The following is a 25,037-nucleotide window of genomic DNA, read 5'->3' on the forward strand; positions in this document are numbered from 1 at the left end:
AGTTCCGTACCGAGTTACCCAGCGAGCAGAAATCGCGAATCGCGAACAGCCAGAGAACCAGAGACAAGTGGTCAGTGCCAGTGACGTCAGGCCAAAGTAGGCCACCACCACCCATCGCTACCGCTTTTGCCAGCCAACGCCGCCCTGCGCATCCGCGTCATGGCCACCTCCTGTCGGCAGAGCAGAGTCCTGCCCATGTCCTTGCCCCTGCCCCTGGCCATCCCGCTGCCCCTGGTGCTGGTGCTATCGCTGCACCTGTCCGGCGTCTGCGGCGTCATCGATCGCCTGGTCGTGCAGACATCCTCCGGACCCGTGCGCGGTCGCTCCGTGACGGTTCAGGGCAGGGAGGTGCATGTCTACACGGGCATCCCCTACGCCAAGCCGCCCGTCGAGGACCTGCGCTTCCGAAAGCCGGTTCCCGCGGAGCCATGGCACGGCGTCCTCGACGCCACACGGTTATCAGCCACCTGCGTCCAGGAGCGGTAAGTTTCAATTCAAGTTTGAACCAAATTATTACAAAAGTAATCAAATGTACAAGGGGTTTGCCAACAATTAGTCAGAATTATATGTGTGTTTTCAAAAAGTAGTTACACAAATATTTCAAGATAAGATAGTTTCATAAGATCTAAAGAGCAAATCGATCTATCAAACGGCGTTAGCTGGGGTTTTTGGCAAAAACAGCGAATAAAGGTGGTCATATTTTTTCGGAAATACGAGAGATTTGTCATGACTGGCTTAGTGGGTATTTGGGGCTCAGAGGGGGCGGGCTGGAACGCTCCACTTTTGCATCTGACCTAGAAAGGAGAATCGCAGTCCGGCTGCAGCGGCAGCTCGCTGTTGACCTAACTGTTGCCAGTGACGTCATGCCGCATGCAAAAAGCCGGTCAAAACGGAAAAAGCCAATTGGAAACTTTGCTCAGCTTGTTGGCCCTGCCAATTGAAATCGCACATTGTTTGCCCATTCAATGGGTGTGAGGAGCGAAATGTATATTGTTTGTGGAGAGATACGTATGATGGATGCAGTTGAAATATTAAATTATATTCGGAACTTAACAGAGAGTTTTGCAAATTTACTGATTGTAGAAATTGCAGTGGCTAACACTGTTGTTTAGCCGAAAATTTGCATAAAAGAATATGCGTTTGATGTTTCTCTTGCGGAAACTTTTTGCAACTGTGTATATAGAAAATCGTAAAGACACAGAGGAAATAAAAACATTCTACCCATTCCTCTTTCATTTATTTAATCAAACTCATTTGGTTTGCCATACTTTCGCTCTTGAAATAGAGAACCAAAGTTTTTCCGCACCCCAAAAGAAAAGCCGTGTGCGGCAAAAGGAAATTAGAAAAATATAGTGATAAAGGCGAATGTGGCAGCTGGCGCAGGAAACAGAAATCGTCTCTTCTCTCCGCCTCTGTGATAAATTACTTTTATGCGAAACGGCAAAGTTAATTTTAATGGACACGAAGCCAAACACACCTAAGCACACACACACATACACCCACCAGCATACGGGAATATACAAAGGTATCTATGGAGACGGACAGACAAATGCTGAGCTTTCTACGAATGCGTAGGGATATCGATTCGAGCGATTCGACATTTATAAAGCGGAATAACTATGTCAAATTGTGGGGGACTGAGCCCGGGACAACGGGGCGTATGTGAGTGAGCCTGTTTTTTTTTTGTTTTGTGGGGAAATGAATCCCAGTGAAGTGGGCAAAACGGAAGAGAGAGCGAATAAAAATAAATAACACAGCTGGTTAGTTTTTCGTAATTGGCTTGACCGAATTCCAGATGGGGCACAAACAGCCTTTGATTTGCATATGGGTCACCAGCTAATCAAGAACTCGCCTCTCGCTCTTCTCCTTTCCTCCTTTCCCCACCGCCACCCAGTTACGAGTACTTCCCCGGCTTCTCCGGCGAGGAGATCTGGAACCCCAACACCAACGTGTCCGAGGACTGCCTCTACATAAATGTCTGGGCGCCGGCAAAGGCCCGACTTCGCCATGGGCGGGGTGCCAACGGGGGCGAGGTAAGTGTGAAAAGAAATAGCAAATATATCTTGTGATGTACACATATGAATATGACACAATATATGAGTCAAGCTAGGATATGGCACAAAGGAATATCTCTTGCGCTTATCAATTTATTATCATAGCACCCCAATGGCAAACAGGCGGACACTGACCATCTCATCCACAACGGAAATCCGCAGAACACAACCAACGGACTGCCGATTCTGATCTGGATCTATGGCGGTGGCTTCATGACCGGATCGGCCACCCTGGACATCTACAATGCGGATATCATGGCCGCCGTGGGCAATGTGATAGTGGCCTCCTTCCAGTATCGAGTTGGTGCATTTGGGTTCCTGCACCTGGCGCCGGAAATGCCGTCGGAGTTCGCGGAAGAGGCGCCCGGCAATGTGGGCCTATGGGATCAGGCACTCGCCATTCGCTGGCTGAAGGACAACGCCCATGCTTTTGGCGGAAATCCGGAGTGGATGACCCTGTTCGGGGAGTCGGCTGGATCCAGTTCGGTGAATGCCCAGCTCATGTCGCCGGTGACCAGGGGCCTGGTCAAGCGGGGTATGATGCAGTCGGGCACCATGAACGCCCCCTGGAGCCACATGACCTCCGAGAAGGCCGTGGAGATCGGCAAGGCGCTGATCAACGACTGCAACTGCAATGCATCCATGCTGAAGGTAAGTCATACAGGATGTTAATACAAGTACAAAGCTTTTACTCACATTAGCATATTAAAAACTAAACTAATGGACCATTTTCGTATTCCCACCTGCTTTCAGACCAATCCCGCTCACGTGATGAGCTGCATGCGTTCCGTGGACGCCAAGACCATATCGGTGCAGCAGTGGAACTCCTACTCGGGCATCCTCAGCTTCCCCTCGGCGCCCACCATTGATGGTGCGTTCCTGCCGGCGGATCCCATGACGCTGATGAAGACGGCGGATCTGAAGGACTACGACATCCTGATGGGAAATGTCAGAGATGAGGGTGAGTGTGCTTACTTAAAGACCCGGTGCAGTACCTCCTCCTCCCCATCCACCTCATCCTCCTGCGAGTGACTTCATCACGACCATCTCGTGATCCACCTTCCTATCTCTCCTGGTTTTTTTTTTCTGTGTCGTCCTTGCCGCCATTGCTGCATCCTCTGCGGCTGACGTCAGCGCTAAACTTTATCCGAAACAAAGTACTACCCATTGCCAATGTTGTTTGCCAAGCTTTTTAGCCCAGCTTCCTGCCCCTGCGCCCCGAAAAACTTTTACGCTGCAGCTCGGAGCTCTTCATGCATTTGAGATTTTATTACTTTTGTGCAACTATACGTATATATATATTTATACACACTTTTTGTTGTGGCCTGGCTGGCAGACAAAATGCATTTTATTCTCATCGTTTTATGGGCGGGAAGGTGGATTAGCCGGGCTGCTTTTCAAAAATTTCCTCTGCCCATTTCGAGGACTCGTAATGCATTCGGTACTTTCTGTTGGCTCGAGTGCTTAATTTTTATGGTTTATTGCATGACACTGAGCGGCGAATCGAGGGGGTTAGTGGGTTTTGGGTTACGGATTTCGGGTTCTGCGTTTTGGGTTTCGAGGACTACGACTGGTAGTGGTTCTGCTGATGGTGGTTACATTGTGCTCGGCTTAGTCCTGACTCGGCTGTCGCAGAACTGCACTTTGTATAATGTCCTGTATTGTTGGCTTTTACGGCTTTGCCTTTTGTTTTTTACCCCCTTTTTTGGCTTCGCACACAAATTGCGAATTTTGTGAACTTTAAATTTCAAGTGCTGCAAGTGTAAATGGAAAGCCGGCTTACGAGTATATATAGCAAGGTATTTTTAGTTAAGTAAACGGATACTTACGTGTCCTTAGCGCAAGTACAACGAGATACCTTTCGGTGGTTAAATAGGTTTATCATTCATTTTCACTACAGTTTAAACATATTGTTACTTTACCCGTAAAGAAGAAGGCTTTTCCGGACTTGGGATGTAGAACATGCTTATGCTACATTTTAAATTCTGAGTGTGGCATGTGTCAACGCACCGGAATTGCCGGAGTCAAAATAAAGAAAAAAAATCCAAAATGCCGCCGAAACTTGCCAGACTCGCCCACGCGAATTGCGGTGACCCCGGGAAAAAAGGAAAAACATCAGAACGCACACACATACTACACACACACACGCACTGGAATGTGGCGCTCAGCTGTGCGGGACGGCATCATAAATTATTTAAATATATATTCCGCTCAGGTGACAGCGGGGGGTGGTGGGCGAAGGGTTGTGGGCGGTGGGTGTGGGTGGTGGGTGGTGTCAGTGTGGCGGTGGGAGGTCTGCGGAAAAGCGAAAGCAAAAAGCGAGCCCTCAACTTGATGGGCGGAACGGGACGCGTGAGTGGCACACGTGCCGCAGCATTATTGAGTGACAAAGGGGACGGGTTTTATTAAAGCGGGGCAGAAAACTATTAGTAATGAAAGTTGACTTAAGGTTCTGCTGTAATTATTTTTTATTACCTTTCGAGAAAAATGTTTAACCGCCATAAATTTGTATTAAAACTTTTAAAGATTGGGGTCCATTTCAATTTAGACTTTTAATTTTAAAGCCAAAATCAATTTATTAAGCCCCACCGAATAAATAAAATAAAATCAATAAGTTAAATAATCCGAATTTAGTGTAAAGTGCAGTATACAAATGACTGTGTAGGAAATATATGTTTAAAATATAATTGAATTATTTATGTGGCAGGAAAAGCAAATGCATTTGCATTAAATCAGTATTAAATACAATTATTTTTATCGTTGTGGATTTGATTTCTAATTTATTTTCAAGTAGTTTTTTCGCAAAAGTTTTAATCCGATTATTTTATACGAACAGAGTTCCAAACATGAGCAAGAAAGAATTATTTGTTGTTAAATATTTTCCCATTTAATGCTCAAAGCCCCGGTTTTAAATTTGAAGCTACTAAAAGCTAGTTACTCAAGTAGATACTTAAACCGAATATAAAATTGAATATGCAACCATTTATTAGATAAATCGCCGTTAAGTGTGGTGGGAACCTGCCGTTCTGCGAAATGCTGCTGTTGATTCTCCCATCATTTTCCCCACTTTCCTTATCCGCATTCACTGCCTGTTGTTTTTCCTCTCAATCTGGTGCGTAACTCTTTGTGTGCATTGTGCTGCCAGCTTTTCCGTGCCAGGCCGTGTAAGTGGCGCACTTGTAACAAATTTTCCGTTTGCGTTTTCCTTTTCTTATTATTTCGCGAGCCGCCACCGCAGGATGTCGTTGGGTGGTGTTGGGTGGCAGGTCCTTTTTGGGGGGCTGGGCTGTGTTTTTCGTATAAGAGATTGAAGAAGATTCTCGGGGCTTTTGTGCCAGTTCGTGCTTTGGCTTTCCTTTCGATTTTCTTGTTGCTGTTGGCCAGTCATCTAGTGGCGCTGGTGTTTTTGGTGTTGCTGCTGCTAGTTGCTGTTGTTGCGGCTCCTGTCTTGCCAGGAGCAGAATAAGCCAGCAAGGCAGACACGTGTGCTTTTCTGCTCACTTTCACTCATTGCTCACAGCTGCTGCTTTCCGCTTTCTCTCTGCTCCTGGCTCCTGCTCCTGCTCCCGCTCTTTCATCGCTCACCGTTCTCTTTTCTCTTTTTTCTCTTGGCCAAAAAGGTGTAGGTGTGCGTGCATGGCCGCCAGGCAACTGCCACCATTTTCCATGGGTACAAGTGCCGTTACTCAGCTGAGCGTGTGTGCGTGTGTGGGTTTGGCTCTGGTGTTTGTGCTGGTGTTTGTGAGTTCAAGGTCATCTAGCATTTGCAACAATACGAATACAAATTCAAATACATTACGATGAGCCGCGTACATGAAAGCATCCTATTCTGTTTGTTTTTGACAAATTCGCTCGCCCTTCGTCCCTATTACACACATACATGCTATAAACATATTATATAAATATATATTTATATTTATTTGAGTGCGTTGGAGTGAGTGCGTCTGCCTAATGGTTATCCTAAATAAAATATTTGTGTAGTTCAACTAATTGACCTGCATGTGGTTTTAGCAAATTAGTTGGTATTTGGAAATGGATACGGTGTGCACTTTAAAATGCCAAATTTAAACAATTTATAACAAATAACTGGATTTCACATCCAGGATTTAAAATATCTCCATCTCTTTAAACGATTTTGAGGTACTTTAATATCAAATGGATTAAAAAGAATTAACAATATTTCCTGAGCTGGGAAGCTTTCAAGTGCATCCCAAAAGTATGCAATGAACTCGAGACGTCAACTTTTCGCTGCTTAAATAATTCACTTTTGGTGGCAAGTCCTCTGACTTGCGACTTGCATGCCATCCTGCGTTAGTATGTGTGCGTGCCTTGCTGTGCTTGTTTGTGTTTGTATGTGTATGTGTGGTGGTGCCTCCTTCGCTTGTGTGTGTGCAAGACAGCTTGTTTGCTCGTTAATTGCTTCGCGTTCCGAGACGGCCAACTTATCGCTGGCTCCGTAGTTGTAGTCCTGAGTCCTGAATTTCGCCTATAGCGTTTCCAACGTTCCGCTGAATCAGTTGGGCCGCGTTGTTGTTGCTGCTGCTAACTCAATTATACACTCATTAAAACCGTATTTACATTTCGCTTATGTGTGTGAGGGAGTGAGTGAGATTTTCCGCAGAAAAACATCACAGAAATTTGTGGCCACAGAGTGAGTGTGTTGTTGGCAATTTAATTAAAAGCGTATGCCCGACATACAGTAATATTTGAAAAGCGCAAGGTCGTTCCGGCGTGTAGTAAAATAATTTACCATAGTTATGCAGATTATACATATGACTTTTCCAAATCTGTGTGCTGTATAGCTAGTGTTCCCATAACTCCATAAGATGTACCATTCAGGCGCTATTAAATTATTCGATTTGAAAACCCTTAAGCGATCCATCCCGTCTTTAATGTAAATATATTTCCTGGCTCCCCCCATCCTGTAGAAAGCATACTTATCGACTTTGGTAAGCGACCGTTTCAGGCAGCTCGTTCAATATTGTTTGCAATTCAAGTCAAAGCTCCTCGTGCCTGGCTTTGCATAAGGTTTTGACCTTAATGGAATCGAAGCAAACATAAACACAGTGGGCAAGATAAATTGGGAATGGGTTGCACGTGCCCTCGGCCCACACAAACACAGATACTCGACTATGTGTCCTGATGTTGCTGCCGCAAGTGTTGCTGCTGCTGCTGTTGCTGTTGTGTTGCTGCCGTCGCCGCTCATAGGCAGCAATTATGGTTCGTTAGTGTGGCCCGTATTTGAAGTGTGCGACAAAGACAAAAGCCGGAGAGAACAACAACTGGGCCAACAACAAGTGCCATAAAAATTAAGTTAATAAAAGGCAACGACGAGCCGCTTTGTTCTATCGTCCTGCCTATTGTACCCCGTGTTTTAAAAGAGAAAGGTATTATTGTTTATGAGAAATCGAGTGATATGTTTCCCAAAACTCCGCTTGTTAACATAATATAACAGTAAGGTATTAAAGTATTTCGATATTAGTTTATTTAGTGAATAGTCTGGCAGAAAAGGTATTCGATACATCATTCAGCTACTGCTGAACTAGGGAAGTAACCAACCCTTCTAGCAGGCTGACTTGTACGGAATAGGGTATGTGGCAGTCGACTTGACTTGTTTCTTAGTTCATGCTTCTGTTTTTGTAGTGGGCACAAGTTTTGGTTTATTCTATTTTGCACTTACTTCTCTTCGGCTTCTGAAACTGTTATGATTGCTGCTGCTGCTGTTGTAGGTGTTGCTGCTGCGCCTGTTGTTGCTGCGGCTGCTGGGTCTAAGGACTTGGGGTTAATGCTGAGCGCGGTGTCCTTGGCACGGCCCCTCCATTGTAAGTCGGCATCTTGAAGCGCCGCCTGTAGTGGTAATTGTTTTTCCAGATTGGCCAGCATCCCTCTTCGCGTCACTTTTCACCCAGCATTGTTATGACATGACCTCGCACGGGTTAAACATTTATTCCCCTTTTCTATTTCGCAGGCACTTACTTCTTGCTGTACGATTTCATCGATTACTTCGATAAGGACGATGCCACGGCCCTGCCACGGGACAAATACTTGGAAATTATGAACAACATTTTCGGCAAGGCAACGCAAGCGGAACGCGAGGCCATCATTTTCCAGGTAATTTTCAACTACGCACTGACATTATGTGATGAATAAGCAACTGCAAAAGACAGATGCACTGAAGATAATCTATTTTTTTTGTTTAAATATTATGTCAATTTGCATTTCAAGGCCTTAGCAATATTATAGTATACCAATTTTATAATATTATATTCTCTTAAAATTTTGCTGATTTATACTTGTGTATGTTGTGTATATTTGTTTAAGTGCACTACCCCAATCCCCCGAAGTGCATTAGTGCAACGTGCGACTGCTCCGTGTCACCAGCAGCATCGCTGCATGTGCTAAACACGTTAAATGCGACGTCAACGGAGACGGCTGGCTGATTGAATTGCATTTAGTGGCTTTATTCATTTACTCTGCCCTGTCGCCGGTTAATTTCATTTTGCGGCATTCTGCGTCAGCAGTGGATATGCATTTGACAGTTAAGTCCGGACAAAATCCGGGATTAGCTGGCCCGGGATCCGTAGAGCTTATAAACAAACCAATTTCTCTAAAACAGTCCAATGGATATTGGCTAATTGGACAGCCAATTTCATTGTGTGGACGAGTGGAGACTTCGATCCCAATAAGTTGGCGAAAATTATGATTTTTGCATAGAAACATTTCCTTTTAATCCAAAAATAATGAAACTTGCACCATATATAAATATATAAATTATTCTAAATTAAAGAGGGATATATTGAGGTAAACTTTTCTCTTATTTTTTAGTATACCAGTTGGGAAGGCAATCCTGGCTATCAGAACCAGCAGCAAATCGGACGCGCCGTGGGCGATCACTTTTTCACCTGCCCCACGAACGAGTATGCCCAGGCTCTGGCGGAGCGAGGCGCCTCCGTGCACTACTACTACTTTACACACGTGAGTACCACATCGAGAGTGGCCACTGTATCCGGGCGAAATGGCCAGAACAGCCTGGCACCCATTAAATATTTCTCAGGCTTTGACACGTAAGATGGCGTTGAAGCGCGTGCGTCCAATCGGAATGCGGTCAAATGGGGCGCAAGTGGCGCAACGGCGCAAAAATCCACGCTGAAGCCACTGCAACGCAGGCAACTGCAATTTGCGTGTCATTAAAATTGCACACAAGGCTAATGGCAGGCAGCAGTCCGGCCCAGGCCCAAAGTGGATAACTGTCGCAAGTATTCGACACTACGAAAATGTTTGCTCAAGTCCAGATGATCTTTTTTTCACAATCTAAAACCATGTTTTTTGGAAAGTTGAGCCAACTAAAAAGCGTGAACAAACTATGCGCTTGCAGATACCTTCTGAGTGTCGAGTTCAAGCTGATTCTTTTAGAAGGTATTCAATTATATTGAAAATGCTAAATTTCTTTCGATGTACTCCACAGTGGCTGCATCTTCGACGGAAGCAGTTACGGCTGCGTCAAATGTCAACGCTACCGTGTGAACGTTAATTATTAATGTCTGAATGATGGCGGGGCGTTTTCAAAAGCAGAAGTATATAACTAAGGGTTGAACCTCCTGAAAGCAGAGCTTGCGGCTAATCAGAGACACAGAAAGTGAAAGTACTTTAGCCAGAATGGGGTCAGGAGCATACCCTAGTCAATTGCTTTTGACCGAGAATAGCTCGAACATGAAGTAAAGTTAGCATTATTCAATGATGTATATTTATCCATGCTTGTAAAGGTTAAAGTTAAAGTTGGTTGTTAACTAATCAACGAAAAATACTCAGACTTGCGTAATTTTTCCTTCGAGCTGCATCGAAATTGATAAATAAAATTGGATTTAAAAGCATAAGTAAATGCCACTTTTCTAAAGAGCTAGGATCAAGTGCTGTGCTACCGATATTATTGGCCAATTAATCCGTCAACCACGAAATAACTGTATTTCTTATGATTGTGATGATTGAAAAATCATTGACAGTGAATGAAGATATCATCCCTGTCCTTTGTCGTGTGCAATTTTTCGTAGCGTGTCCGACCACTTCGTGTGGATTTTTCAATTAATCAAGCAATTTGTTGAAGACAGCTACAACGCGTGCAATCCGTTGATTGGACTTCATAATGTCACATCTATGGGGCAAGGGTCGCTGTCGCAGTTGCTGTTGTTGAGCTAGCATGCAACCTTGGCCGCCATAATTATGGTAACCAAAAGTTTCACGCAACTCACGCCCACCCAAGAGTGAAGAACCCTCGCACAGACACACATACCAAGAAACGCCCCACGTTGGGCGCCAATTAAACTGTACGCACACGCACAGGCTCAGGATGTTGGCTGCGGGCAGACACAACAACTATACAACTACAAAGCAGCTAAGAGGGAACAGGGCAAGAAATCGTTACTGGATCACGACCCTACGAAAGGGGCCAGGAGCATGGGAAAGCAGAGTCGACTAATGAAACTTCAATTTACGAGGTCACGGCCCGCATGCCCTGCACGTGTGGGGCATAATTTTAGTCAGTTATTTGTTTAAACGACTTTAGCTGCGGTGCCTGCTGCCGTCGATTGATATCGGCTGCTTGCAGACCCAGTTGGATCGGCCTAATGAATAACAAATACGCAGCTCTTACAATGCGTATACACAGAGTGGTCTGTATTATGTATTGATTTTCGTTCGGCCGGCTTCGATTCCTTGAATACACACAAACTAATGGCTGCGATTGGTAGACGATATTGACCGATAATAAGTGGTAATTTGGCCGAACAAATCACTGCAGTACGCAAATCAATATTACGCATACGCAGCGTTGAAATTAGTAGGCGGTACTCTTACGACACATATATCTCTGGTGTTGTGGGACTTGAGTTTTCCTTAGGAAGAAAATGCACAATATATTTATATCTTTCTTGCAATCAATATGTTTCCACATCACTCGTTAGTTTATCAAATAGCCAACATGCTCTTCACTTTTGATGTTCGGTTAATATTTACGCCAGTTTACAGTGATAATCAAACTGTTTTACCCGTCGAGTCGTTGCTCCTTCCGGCTGATTGCACAATATGCAAAATTTAGTGCGTGCGGGGTGCCAGTTTGACTGCATTGTTTATACCAAATCGCCCGTTAATAATCCAATAGACCGGCAGCGCCAGCAGTTGACAGGCAGAAGCTGACCGGTTGGTGCCACCCTCGAAATGGAAATGAGAGCAAATGAAATTAGTTTTAATTACAGCCGTCAAGTTGCAGCAGCACAATTCGTAACTCACTTTGCCCATAAACGGGTCCGCGATGGGGCGACGAAGCATGGCAAATGGGGTCGCCAGCTGCTAAAGTGCCTGCCAGATTGTCTATCTGCTTGGCTGGTGACCAGGGGGTCATCCCCATCCCCCACTGGCCGCATGCTTGACTGACCAGCGTTCCTCCCATTGTCCTCCCATATTTTACCCACCCTCCCAGATCCTGTTTCTGTTTCATTTCGCCATTCGCCGCTGACTACTGCAGCGTGCAACGTGCCTGGCACTTAAATAAGTTTTCCTTCTCCACTGTTCCTCCTGCTTTTCCTGCTCCTACTGGTTGTACTCCACTCCACTTTACTCCACTGTAGTTCGCTACTCCTCTCGACTTTCGACTGTGGCGTTTCTCATTATGACCTACGAGTCCAAGTTTCATTGCTGTTTGCAATTTTGCGCTTAAATCAAAAAAGTTTAGTTCTCCGCTCCGGCTGCGTACAATTTTTCATTATTTGCACGAAAAGGCGTAAGGACTGCAGGACTTTTATGTTATGTGTGTACGTATTACTTTATATAGGGGACGTGTGTCCTGACAGCCAACGACCAAGTCGCATAAATTTCCAACAACTTGGCAGGAGCAGAAGGAGCAAAAGCAGCGGCCCGCATTACCAGAATTACCCATGGCATATCCCGAAAACTATTCATTATGCGACTTGGCACTTGGCTGCCAGCCTGTCAAGGTGCAGCTCAAGCAGAGCCCGACTGTGGCCAACTCAAGTTGAATGGTTAAGTGGTTAGCCCTCAGCTTTCAGTTCTCAGCCCTCAGCTCAGGGCTTTCAGCTCTTGGCTAGGCTTAATGGTCAGCAGAATCGTATAGGCAGGTTTTGGTTTTTCGCTTTGCATAAGATTGCATTTTACAAGGGGATTGCCTAATTAGCATTTGGGCTGGTGTTGCTGTCCGGAGAATGAAAATCAGCACGATGGTAGCAAAGGGCACGGACGGCTAGCAACTTTAAATGAGCAGAAAGTGTGCTTTTGATATTGTAACATATACATACATAAGTATCAGTATAAGCATTAGACATAGTTGAATTATTAAGAATTTCTTCCCATTATGAAACGTTCGATTTAATGTTACTAAAAGTAAAGTTCCAAGAGAATTCTAGGCTTAAATATTTAAGAACTAGAGTTAAGCTTAAAGCTTAATTTCGCCCAATTTAATTTAGGCGTTCAGTTACTTAAATGTTACTGGGTTTTCTTCAAGAATATGCCCCTGCAGACGTGGTCCATCGTACAGCATGGCGTATACGCAACGTGGTCGCCCGTGCACGTAGCTAGTGCAACAGCCTGTCCTGCGATTCCGCATCCCCAGATGCAGTTGCAGTGCAAACTGCTGTGAGATACGTGAAATGGCGCCACACGAGGGCATTTAATGCAGCTGCCTGTCAAGGGCGACAGAGTTTTGGGACTGAAACGCTGAAACTCAGAGCTGGCAGTCGACCAGGCGTTTACTTATTTATTCATTCGTCCTTTTTTTCGGCGTTCCAGTGCGCTGCATGCTGCGACAATATTTACCATTAACGGCGAACGCCAGCGAGCAGGCGAGCGAAATCACATAAATAAATAAAAAGGGTAGATGTTTATCTGCATAATTTCCGGCGGAGTTTACGACAGCGTGGCGCTGAGCTCTCATTTTTCGACGGTCCCATTTTCACGGCTTTTCCTTGGCTTTTCTACCCTTAGTCAATTTCTTATTTGTACGCTTTTGCTTTTTTTTTGCAGCGCACAAGCACCTCGTTGTGGGGCGAGTGGATGGGCGTGCTGCACGGCGATGAGATCGAGTACTTCTTTGGCCAGCCGCTGAACAACTCCCTGCAGTATCGACCTGTGGAGCGTGAGCTGGGCAAGCGTATGCTCAGTGCGGTCATCGAGTTTGCCAAGACGGGGTGAGTTTTGTGCGCCAAGCTTTTCACCAAGAGCTTTTATTCGGTTTTATAGCAAGCCTAGCCGAGTTTCCCACTCGATTGCCATAAGAAAAGCTTTTACTGACGGGCAACCATTTCAGAAATCCCGCTCAGGATGGCGAGGAGTGGCCCAACTTCTCCAAGGAGGATCCCGTCTACTATATTTTCAGCACCGACGATAAGATCGAGAAATTGGCCAGGGGTCCTTTGGCGGCTCGCTGCTCGTTCTGGAACGATTACTTGCCAAAAGTCAGGAGTTGGGCAGGTGAGTGATACTATCTCCTTCTATATAGAAATGCCCCACACACTGCGATCCAAAAGTGAATGAAAGTACAGTCATCGTTGGTGGTTTCTGTTTGCCATTGTATTGCTCTATCGGTGTTCATTCTTTGGCTTCTGTTGTGTTGTGTCGATATCGTTTTGTGTGTGTGTGTTTGGCATACAATTAACATAAATTTCGTATTCGCTACGATATATCGTAAAAAACGGCATAAAGTCAGCTAATGGCTGTCGGCATCATCGGCACCACACCTTAAGGCGGACTGGGATTCGGTTCCCTCCGAACGCTGGGTTAACGCTGGTCAGGCAAAACATACGAGTCCGGAGTGGATTATTCACTCCGATAATGTACCTGTGATAACGGCGATTAAAGTGCCAACCTATCCCAAGTCTTTCTTTCGAGAGTCTCTGGACAAAAGTGAGTGTTAATGGTCGTACAAATCCGAAATGTTAAACACTTACCGTTCGAATGATTAATGGTTAACTCAGAGCTGCAGAGAGAAAAATACATTCACAAAAATGGTAGTTAACAGAATTGGATTTGAAATAAGAAAAATGTTATCTCAGGAGGAGATATATTTAATATTTAAGAGGGTAGATAATTAATAGATAATGTTTTGTCATTAATTGGTTAAATTGCCATTAGTATTGTTAAAGTAAAGAAATCGTAAATAATTCAAAAAATAACTGAAAGAAAATCTATTATTTCTTGTTATTTAAATTGTAATGATCAAATATAATATTATCAATTCTTATCAGTAGCCATTTTGATAATTATTCCAAGCCAAAAACAGTTTTTCTTAACAAAGTATTTATGGTGTAAGTTTTCTTTCTGTGCTTTAAGCAGTTAAAACCTTTTGAAGCTCCTTCCTTTTTCACTTAGTGGAAGTCGTGAGTCAGAGTGGCTGACGTGACTGATTCGGTGAAAGATTTTTAGTTATGCTTTTGAATTTATTTCATTTATGCGTAGCATCATTCCGCCGACCGCATTTTTAATTTATGGCAGTGTCAGCTTTTCAAAATGTGCGCATCAATCAGGAAAATGAGTTGCGAGACAGATCGGACGACTGACCGAGAAAAGAAATGTAAATATGCATATAAGCCTGGCCCTGACAATGATCAATGACGAGGCCCGTACAAGTCTCTAGTTATATAGATTAGCTGCGAGTCCGGTGGGCGTTGAGGCTTTTTATGTTTGCACTTAAAGCCTTAAAAGTTGTGGAGCCATTAAAGTTTATGGGCTTTGGGTGAAAGATCACCATCGCAGAGGGCCGCGCCACCAAGTCTGGCTCGCAATCTGACCAGCAAGTCGATGAGTGGCACAAAAGAAAATTACTGTCTCACAAATTAATTAAAACTTAATTTATGCTAATTAACCGTATTGGTTTTAGGAGCTAATTTTGGTTTTCAGTTTTACATAAATCCGAACGATCGGGTATGCAAATGAGCCTGGGTGAACGAACTGAGGATTTGGGGAGAGCAGCTAGATAGCTCCCTCCCCTCTTAGTGCAGCTATCTCCCCAATCGATCATTTGACGGGTATTCGAATATACACATATGTACATATATGACAAGCTCTACTTTTGATCTGGCTGCGGTAAAAGTTTGCCACTTAGCACCCGAAGATCTATCCCCATTTTGTACACCCCGAAAGAGCGGGGCAAACAGGTTTTGTTTTGGCAAATTAATTAATTTGCATTTGTATATGTAGCGGTGTATTCTTTGTCGCCAACAGCGCTTGCCAACAATGCTTCCCATTTGCCTTAATGGCCATTTAAAATTTCACCCCAGATCTAGTTTGAGTTAATCCCATACAATGGGAACTGGAACTGGTCGTCCTGCTGTTTCTACCAGACACGCTGGCACCGCTGGAATCGAGAAATGTCACCGGCCGCGATAAATAAACGATCGCCGTGTCATAACTCAGGCGCACGCGTTGAGATACGGATTAAAGACCTGTAGCTTGTAGATACAATATCTTTTGCATTTGTATGGCCTTTTCTCTTTGGATTCGGTGCGGTGCGGTTTGGATCGCTTCGCATCGCTCCGTTTCGTTTCGTTTTTTGGCTTTTAGCGACACGTGTTTCAAATATGTATGATCGGCGTATTTAATTTGTATGTGGTTTTTGTGGCGGCTGTGCCAATTTATTTCTTCATTATCTGAATGGTATAATCTATGGTTTGGCCAGCCTTTTAAATTCAAATTAGCAAAAATTAAATGCACGCGACAGAGTGGCTCGAGAAATATGAACAATTCGGATATTATAAAGGCGATTTATTGCCTAGCTCTAACCGAAGATTGATTTCGAAATTGATTTGCTTCGCTTTGTTTTATTGCCTTGCTTGATTTTAACTCATTTTGCACACTTGCACTTCACCTCACCGGATTATAAATTATAAGTCGTTGAGCAAGTTATCCCTATACTTTGCGCAGCGGTCTGAAATACTAAAAGCCTTAAAATTGAACACTTCGCCGGTCTTTGGGCCTGGTTTGGCGTGTTGAAATCTGATCGCCGGCCGGGCCATTTGAAGTTTGTATCTTGCCTGGTTTGTTGTGGCCAAACAACTTTCGAATGAATTAGCACACGAATTTTGACTTAATCTATTTTTGCATAAATGTAAAAAAAAAAGTTATGATACAACAATGCAAAGCAGTTCGTTCTGCGGGACTTTTTGGCGGTCCAAGGTAAGTTGGCCCAAAGATCTCCCTAAGTATTATCTTTTCATTCCCAATGCACCGAAACTCGCACCGAAAACCAAATGCTTGCTTGCTTTTCGTCCTTTTAAGTGTACATATCCATAATATTTTATTTGTTTGGCTTCACGATAATAGAGCTGTTGAGTGGAAGACATTACTATGTTTAGCGAGAGGATAGATAGCTTATGTCTTGGATGACTTTTTCAGAACCGCCCACATACATACACAATCATTATTGATCGTCCGCAATCCGCGCTTGAAAATAAACTCCATTATCTTTATCTCTTACTAGGTACTTGCGATGGCGATTCGGGAAGTGCTTCCATATCCCCGAGGGTCCAGCTCCTTGGAATCGCTGCTCTGATCTACATCTGCGCCGCATTGCGAACCAAAAGGGTTTTCTAAAAGAAAACCACTCCCGGAAAATACGACATATACACACACACACTGGAACACACACACACACCCCATCACAACCACAACCATACACACATAAAGTTAGAACACGTATATTAATAAAATGTAGCAAACAGAGGGAAACCAAATTTTTAGCAGGCATTTGTGTAGGAGCAGGTGATTTGTTTACAGAACTTAGTAGGATCGGTTTGAGCAATTCGATGGCAATTGCTGAACATTTGTAAATTGAACTTAGAGCTCTACGCACCCCTAGGCAGTCAGATGGTCGGTCAGGGTCCTTTGAAGGACTCTGGACATCCTGGCCAGACTCCAGAGACCACTGTAGCCACATGCCACTTGCCACGCGCCATAGGCCAGGCCCAAATCAAATTGTTTTTTGTGGAGCACAATGCTATATCGCTTAATTTGAAAAATTGGCCAAGGATGGGCGGAATTTTTGATAAATATTAATGCAGATAGAACTAAAATGTTTGTCATTTTGCCTTTGTGGCAGCCAAAAAGAAACAAAGTTTACAGATACTCGTTTACCGAACGGAAAACTCGCTCAGATGACAGACACTTTTTTGCCATGCCCACATTCTGGAGCGATATTTGAGCGCATTTAATGGCACAATTTTAGCATTCAGTTCAAACCGAAAAAAAGTCCTTGTTGCCTGAAGATAGTTGGCCAAATTGCATTGGTTTCATGCTTAGGTGAGGGTTCGTTTGATTTCGATTCACATTCCCAAGGAAAACTACACTCGAAAATTGTAACCACTCGATTCTTATGAGAAAACCCAAATGGACATTTTCGGAAAATCAACAATTGTATTGTACAAAAATTGGCATTGGTTTATTATAAGAAAACTAGAAGTTAAAACAAAAAAAAAGGAGGACTAGTTAGCCCCAAATCAAGCACTACCCAAGACAAATTTTTTCGAAACGAACAAAGCGAAACAAATTGAACAAATTGTAATAAAGAATCGATCGAAAATGAGGTTTAAGCGTAGTACGGGGCAAAGACGAAGATGATATTTATAATGCAAAACATATCAGTATATTATTGTATTTGTACTAAACGTTTTACAAATTGGCTTAGTAAGAAAATTGGACGGAGGAGGATGAAATGATTTAATACTAAATAATGGTAATTAGAAATTTTATACACATAGCGAAATTGGATCAATGATTAACACAAAACGTATTGTATGATGAGTAACGTATATGTACTTGGTATGTCTATATCTATAAATAAATATTGTTCAAAACGTAAATCCAAAAAATGAAAGATCATTGTCAACCCTAGAGTTCAGTGTGTGTCGCAGACTAAATGAGAGCTAATGAGTAAAAGTAAAAGTAAAAGTAAACGTAATCGTAATAGTAACCCGTAATCGTAACCGTACTCTGTAATCGTATTAAAGGCATATCAATATGTATTAACTATGGAAATCGAAAACCTTTCGAAATTTACTAAGGTAAGCCACACTGATATTAATTAAGTTATTTTTATCAACAATTATTATAATACCACACACTATCTGATAATACATAGATTCAACAAGTATTAGACTTATGAAGAACAACAACATTAACTGTTTGCTAACACTTGAAAGTTTTAAAACCAACCAATAAATAAGAAAACCCTAAACCCTAAACCAAAAGTAAAACCACATGGGAAACCCAATCAAATAAGCGATTATTGAATTGTATTGTATTAGGTATGAACTGTGGTCGAGGCCTACTGAGCGATGTTCGCTTTCAACTGTAGCATCTAGGAAAATTTATGTGACCCTCTAGCCAGGTGACGAATGCACTTAGGACACTGTATTCGATTCCGTTATATCTGATACTACTCGTAATCAACACCAATGCAAGCAACGATAGCAAGCAACTCACTTAGAAATCTCCCCATAGTTATACGACAATTGCACCACGATTAACGAATAATTCAACAATTGAGCGAGAAGCGAATGGGAAGAATCAGCAGATCCACAAGGCATTCCTAAGTTATGCATTACTTTAAATACTTCTTAAAGGGACAAACAACAAGACAAGAACAACTAACAAAACGAAAACAAGCAAGCAAACAAACAAATAATAACACTGCATGATGCAAATTAATAACTTAAACAAAAGGATTTTTTAAATATATGTGGAACATTTATATTTTTATACCATGCAAGAAGCGAAATGAAAACAAAAACCGAAATTGCGTAAAAAGGAGGTATTAACAAACGATAAATAACTTTAAAATTTTGTACTAAACCATTGTCTAAAACTGTGGACACGAAAATGTGTGAGACGAACTCCAAGATGACTAGCTTTAATCCCTATTCCCTATCCCTATGATTGCACCACGTTCGCCTCTTAACCGAAATACCGATAAAAAATGGAAAAAAAGTAAATAAACCTAGGTATATAAAGTAAACGATTCCAAGACTAGACTTGATAGTTAATCCATTCAGTAGAGAAGAGTGGGCCAAAGCGAGTGCTGCCTGTGACCCGACCACGCCCACTTGGCCGGCCTCCAAGGTCAGGTGGGATCACGAGGTCAGAGGTCATCAGGGGCAGTATTTACTGTGCGTCCACTCACGGTGAGCATAGAGTTAATGAATATCACACAGAAAATACACCAGTTTACCGTGTATTATGCCTTCTGCCTTCGAAAAAAAAGAGAAGTGAAAAGTACTCATTCTACGACTACGTTGATATTACCATTTATATGCATTTCCAAAATCCCCACTTATTTTCGTCTCACCCGAAATTAGGAATATTTTTTGTCATTTTGCATGGTTTTCGGCTCAAGCCAAAGAATTGACAATATAATATTTCGCCTTAGAAGCAAAGGAGCAAACGAATTAAAGACAAATTCCAAGTGTTATGCTTATAGATCTAAATTTTTATACATGGACATGGACATGGACACTTCGTCGTCTGATTTTTTGGTAAACGTGCACTAATCGCTACTCGTATGATTTGTACAGATTATTGCTTTCGTTGCGGTTCTTCCAGGTCATCTTTATAAAGTATATTATATATATATATATTAATGTAAACGATAGGACAACCAACCACACACACGCACCCACTCACTCTCACACGAACACATCTCAGTGTGCTTTTGCTGTAGTAGTCTGCCAATTGTAAAAGAATTTATATATAAACGAATCGAAACGGAAACGGAACCACTCATATTCTAATTTATGATAATAATGAAAGCATGCTGATCACACTTAAACACACACGCATACCCCCACAAACCAACACACAGCCAGAAACTCTTCATAGAAGGACGAAGCGTAGGAATAGGAAATACATACATGAGCAGGATCCTTAGGCGGTTAATGTGTTTGTGTTTTGTATAAAACAGCGACACCCTAACCGAAGTAGAGGAAACATAGTTCAAGTTTTTGTTTATTGTGTATTAAGAACAAGTTAAAAATTGTATCAGCTACGACATCTGATAATAAAATCGAAATCTAGGTGGTAGACAAAACTCTCTGTACAATGTAATAAATATGTTGATTGCTATACAATAGACTACAATACACACTCACAGAAAGCAAGAAAAGTATGAATCTGAATCTGATAAAGTTAAAATACCATAAAACTGAAGAAACCAGGCACAGAAATGCATTTGACATCACAAAAATTCTCACAATTAGTCTTAAAGGCAGAGGAGAGGTTTAGTAACTTAAATACAGAGTCTTTTATGTATAAAAATCAAATACATATCAATATATGGCCTATGGTTTATTTAGTTTAATTATATATTATGAATAGCACACTCGAAAGCAGCAGGTGTGCAGTAAGGCTCTGATTTATGACTTTTTAAGTAGGCAATTTGTAAAAATTAAGCAGCAAGCAACACAATACAAGCAGATACAAGCCAGAGAACGGAAAACAAAACAAATTGTGGTTAAATATGTGTTCTTACTTGTTAGTGGTAATAAAACAAAGGTAAAAGTTTAACAAACGCAAATTAAGCAAACCAAACTGTAATTATAACTGTTAGCTTTTAATCATGCCAAGCATTTTCCGTTCGATTCCCCCGAATTTCGTTGCGAAAACTCGCTTGAAACCCTATGTTTTCACTTAGAACACACGGATTAGCTTATATTGCAAACTGTAGTGGCCCCCAAGCAACACACTCACACACCCATGGGAGCACCCACACGACGACAACTGCCCGTTTGAGTAATGTGTAATAGCTATGGAACTACTTAATGGCTAACAAACACTCGTCGCGGGCAGCACTAATGCAAATAAAGTTAAAAGGTAGCTAAAAATAACAACTAAGACCACTTTTGCTCGAGCAAAAGAGCAAAAGTCACGAGCAGATCGAAAATTAATAAATCGAAACTCATAAAAGTGGACACAGACACCCAAACACATACTCGTGCAGTTAGTACAATGGCAGCTCCAAAAGTCCTCATCTTGTGTTCCAAATTTGAATATATATTATATACATATGATTTGATGGCGACGCTTTAGTGTTCAGCAAAAGTAAACAAATATGAAACCGAAAATAAATGCAGAATTCTATTTAATGTATATGACGATGTTTGTTTGTGTGTCAATGACGGAACGTTGTTAACGATTAAATTATAATTATTATTGTCGCAGAACTTACTTTAAATTCAAGGAAGACGAAATGGAAGATCGTTTCGCCCAGACGACAGATAACATATGCAAAACATAATTGCTGTTTTAAGATATTAACTATATATAAATAAATATATATATATACAGACATACATCTAGATTGAAAATATGACATGAGCATACAAAATGTAGGGATCATTTTACTGAATATTATATACATACTACTACATATAATCGAAACCAAAAACAATTCTGCTAAACAAAGAAAAATAAAACCACAATTGAAATGCTAAATGTAATACGATTACCGAAACTCAAGAGAAAGTAAGAAACTACCAAGAGAAAAAGTAATGTGTAAACAATTGAAGCACGCATTGAAGCAGCATAAAAAATACAAAAATTTAAGTGAAATTATATTACGAAATATATTGTATATCGATACAAGATGGATACAAGTAAAATACAAATAAAACTCATGTATCATGTACTAAACAAACAGCAACTCGCTTTTATTTCCCGCCCCAACCCTCTATCATTTCCCAATGGCATTTGCACCGTTGTCCATATTTTTCCATATTTTTCCAGTAAGTCATTATCGGCTTCAGGAAGCGCCTCTCATCTGAGACAACAGCTCTATCACTCCGACTTAGCGGCTGCTAATTACACGGCACTTTGCATTTGCATTAAATCAATAAAACTGAAATGATAAACACCAAATAAAATCGCTTACTTAACCGCCCGCCCAGCCGAAGTGCAGAAAACTTAATTTATGATGCATATAAATCCACAATTATGCCGCCACTTCCGCATGCCGACTGCAGGCCGAAATATGCAAATTAATCATGGCAAATTAAAACGAAAGGTGCCCCATAAAAGACCATGGTGACCACAGTGCCGCCGCCCGTCTCCCTAATTTGCGTGCCAACATTTGTCAATTTGCCCGGGGTTCAGGGATCCATTTACGGTCGCCATTTCGCATACGTAGTAAAAGTTAAAGTGGCCCCGACCCGAGACTAAGCCTGAGCACAGTGGAAAGTCTATCTCGTTATGATTCAGCGAGTAACGAATGTCGTACACTCTGCTCGGTAATCGTAGGAAAATATTCATCGTCCAATTCATTTGTTTATCTGAGTGTATACAGTTGTTTATATTTCTTTTTGGAATTATCATAATTTACATTATTGATGCAGGTGTTAAGGTGCCTTCGTATTATCTTACATTCTTGAATTTTAAATTTTATATTTATATCGCTTAGTTATTTTTTGTTGTCCGATAGAGAAAACTTTCTTTTCAAAAATATATAAATAAATTAAACTTTTATAATTTAAACCTTATTTAAGCTGCGGAAATTTTGTAGGTAATAAAAAACTTCCTTTTATCGTTTCAAAGATTGCTAGACCATTAAGTTTTTATGTTTTTTGTATAAAGTCTGAAATTTATCGAAGTAACGAGAGGCTTGAATATTGTAAGCTGAAGGACCTTTTCCTAAAAAAGAGTATGCAAAGGAAGAAGGTGCATTGTCATTAGGGCCAACGCGACTGCGACTCAAAAGTGCCGACAGCTTTGTAAATGCAAATTAGACCTGCAGTCGGCGAATACTTTATTTGAGTATTTGAGTACATAGTCGTTAAGTCTCTTTATACCCGGCTTATCTAGTAAAGTTTATGCTATTTCTGTATCTTCTTTTCCAGAATTTGCGCAGCACATAACCCAGGTGGCCACCTCGACGTTTGTCTTCCTGAAGACCTGGCTAATTAGTGGCTAAATGGAGTGTTATTTAAATATCTCTAACCAAAACGTTAATAGTTATCAGGGCACCATTCATATTACTTCCTCGGAAAGTAACGGAAAGTCTGATTGAAGGATAGTTATGCTAAGAAACGGAAACACTACACTAACAATTTGATAACGAGAGACTATAAAGAAGACAGAATATGGAGAACAAGACGAATTTAGGAATCCAGGGCTTCGAAAGGCAGTTTAAAACTGAGTAGTTTTGTAAGATGTTGACAGAGGAAAAGTGCTGGACACCCTCACACGCTTTGAAACTCGTACTTCCCCCGCTTAACTTATTCACCAGAAAAACCAATAAAATTGTTCCACTTGATTGATGCAAACGCTGGCTATTTGCGAAGTTTTGTGTATTTCCGTTTCTAGCCGGTTTCACAGACGCCATTACTTAGTTTTAATTGATCCGCGGACAATCGCCGAGCGGAGTTAATCTAGCGATCAAATAGGTTTTTACACGCGAAAGGCAGCAACGGCAGCAACAGCAGCCTTCAACCTGACATATGAATAATTTAAATTTCGCTGTATGCCGTGCTGCGACTCGATAAACCAACCAAGATGAGAAGTAGAGAAGTCGAGATGTCGATCCAACTCGTAGTCGAATCGAATCGATGAGCCATAGCCGGCGCAGACTTCTTGGCAACGTTCCTGTCCATTGACCCAGCATGAAGCCCCGAAAGAAGCCCTCGTTAACTGGCTATCAGATGCTCCAATGGAAAACTCTTGGCCCGTCATAATAAGTCGGGATGAAAGGCGCACTCTATATATACAAACATAGGTAACACATATACACATGTATATTGGCCAGATAAATGAGCCAGCGCACGGCGGAGACAACCAGTCACCACTTGTCGTAAATCTTCAGCTCGGCGTTTTCGGTGGGGATGGGTTCGGGGATGGGCCAGCTAATTCTTCAATAGAAACAGAACCTGTTTCCAATTATCGTTTTGCATTTGGTCGCCTGGACAGGCTTTCGCCGGCCAACTGCGTTTGGAGATTTCCTATGGAGATTTCGACGGAAACGTGGCTAGATGGTCCGCTGCCGAAGCAAATTGTTAGTGTCAATTAACATATATGGGCTGTGGCCAAATGATGCTGCCAAAAACATAAAAAAATAGCGCTCCCAACCCAACTGCACAGTGACGCACAAGCGATTATATTAATGGTCAAGCCCTTCGGTCTACTAGAAATAGAAGGGGATTCCGGCGACCTGGAATCATTTAAAGTCGCCAATCGCTAATGACCTGCCCATCCACAACCGGACTGGCGGCCTAATCAATTCCAATTAATTGTTCACAGCTTTTCGCGATATGTTTTGGGAACTCGCCGCCTCGAGGCCACTGTTCCTGCGACTGAAAGAAGGTGTTTGGGCACGGTCCGTCCAACTGAAACCAATTAGCAGGTGGTTCCTACAACCGTTGTCAAGTCTGAGGACTGGAACGGTCCAACGGGGCGGGGAAGTACTCTCTTGAAGAAAGGTTAGGTTTCGGACTTAACCCATTATTTATAATAAATACAAGAACAAAAGACTACAAATTGAAAATAATATCTGAAACTCATATATAAGATGGTACAACAAATATTTTTTTGCAACGTAAATCAAGGTTGTTTTAAATTTCTTTAATTTATGTTTTTATCATTTGTCATTCTAAATGAAAATGTTTAATATCATAATATTTGGAAGTTTTTTCTAATGGTGTTCATTACATATGCATGTGAAATGACAAAATTTCTTCTAATTCAAAGAAATTATTCTTTCACGGTGCTTTTCTCATCGGGTAATAAATAAACGGCAGCATCTCTATTTTTAAGATCGTTTATGGCCACACTAATTCGCAGGTGAATGAATGACTCGCTGGGCAAACATTGTGATTCGATGGAAATTGTCAAGCTGCGTATAATGCGCCATCAAAAACAATTATAGTAATGTCTTGTGCAAATATTTTTAGCCACCTTCGACGTAATCTAAAGCCCAAACGCTAACGCAGTGTGCGAAAACCAAGTTCA

General features: G+C 41.9%; 1 protein-coding gene across 2 annotated transcripts; it reads left to right on the forward strand.

The window, feature by feature from the left end:
* Positions 1–62: 62 nt before the first annotated feature.
* Positions 63–23,344, forward strand: LOC6606561 (acetylcholinesterase). 2 transcript variants are annotated; one of them, XM_032720642.1, is made up of 9 exons: positions 63–482; positions 1,895–2,033; positions 2,160–2,705; positions 2,808–3,015; positions 8,023–8,165; positions 8,880–9,029; positions 13,083–13,246; positions 13,366–13,529; positions 22,934–23,344. In XM_032720642.1, the coding sequence occupies exons 1-9, from the start codon at positions 160–162 to the stop codon at positions 23,005–23,007; spliced, it is 1,911 nt and encodes a 636-aa protein (XP_032576533.1). In that variant the 5' UTR covers positions 63–159; the 3' UTR covers positions 23,008–23,344. The 2 variants fall into 2 exon arrangements, with proteins under 2 accessions (XP_032576533.1, XP_032576532.1); XM_032720641.1 differs by lacking the exon at positions 22,934–23,344 and adding an exon at positions 16,534–21,740.
* The last annotated feature ends 1,693 nt before the right edge of the window (positions 23,345–25,037 follow it).

This window comes from Drosophila sechellia, chromosome 3R (genome assembly GCF_004382195.2).
Source record: "Drosophila sechellia strain sech25 chromosome 3R, ASM438219v1, whole genome shotgun sequence".
Lineage (NCBI taxonomy): Eukaryota > Metazoa > Arthropoda > Insecta > Diptera > Drosophilidae > Drosophila > Drosophila sechellia.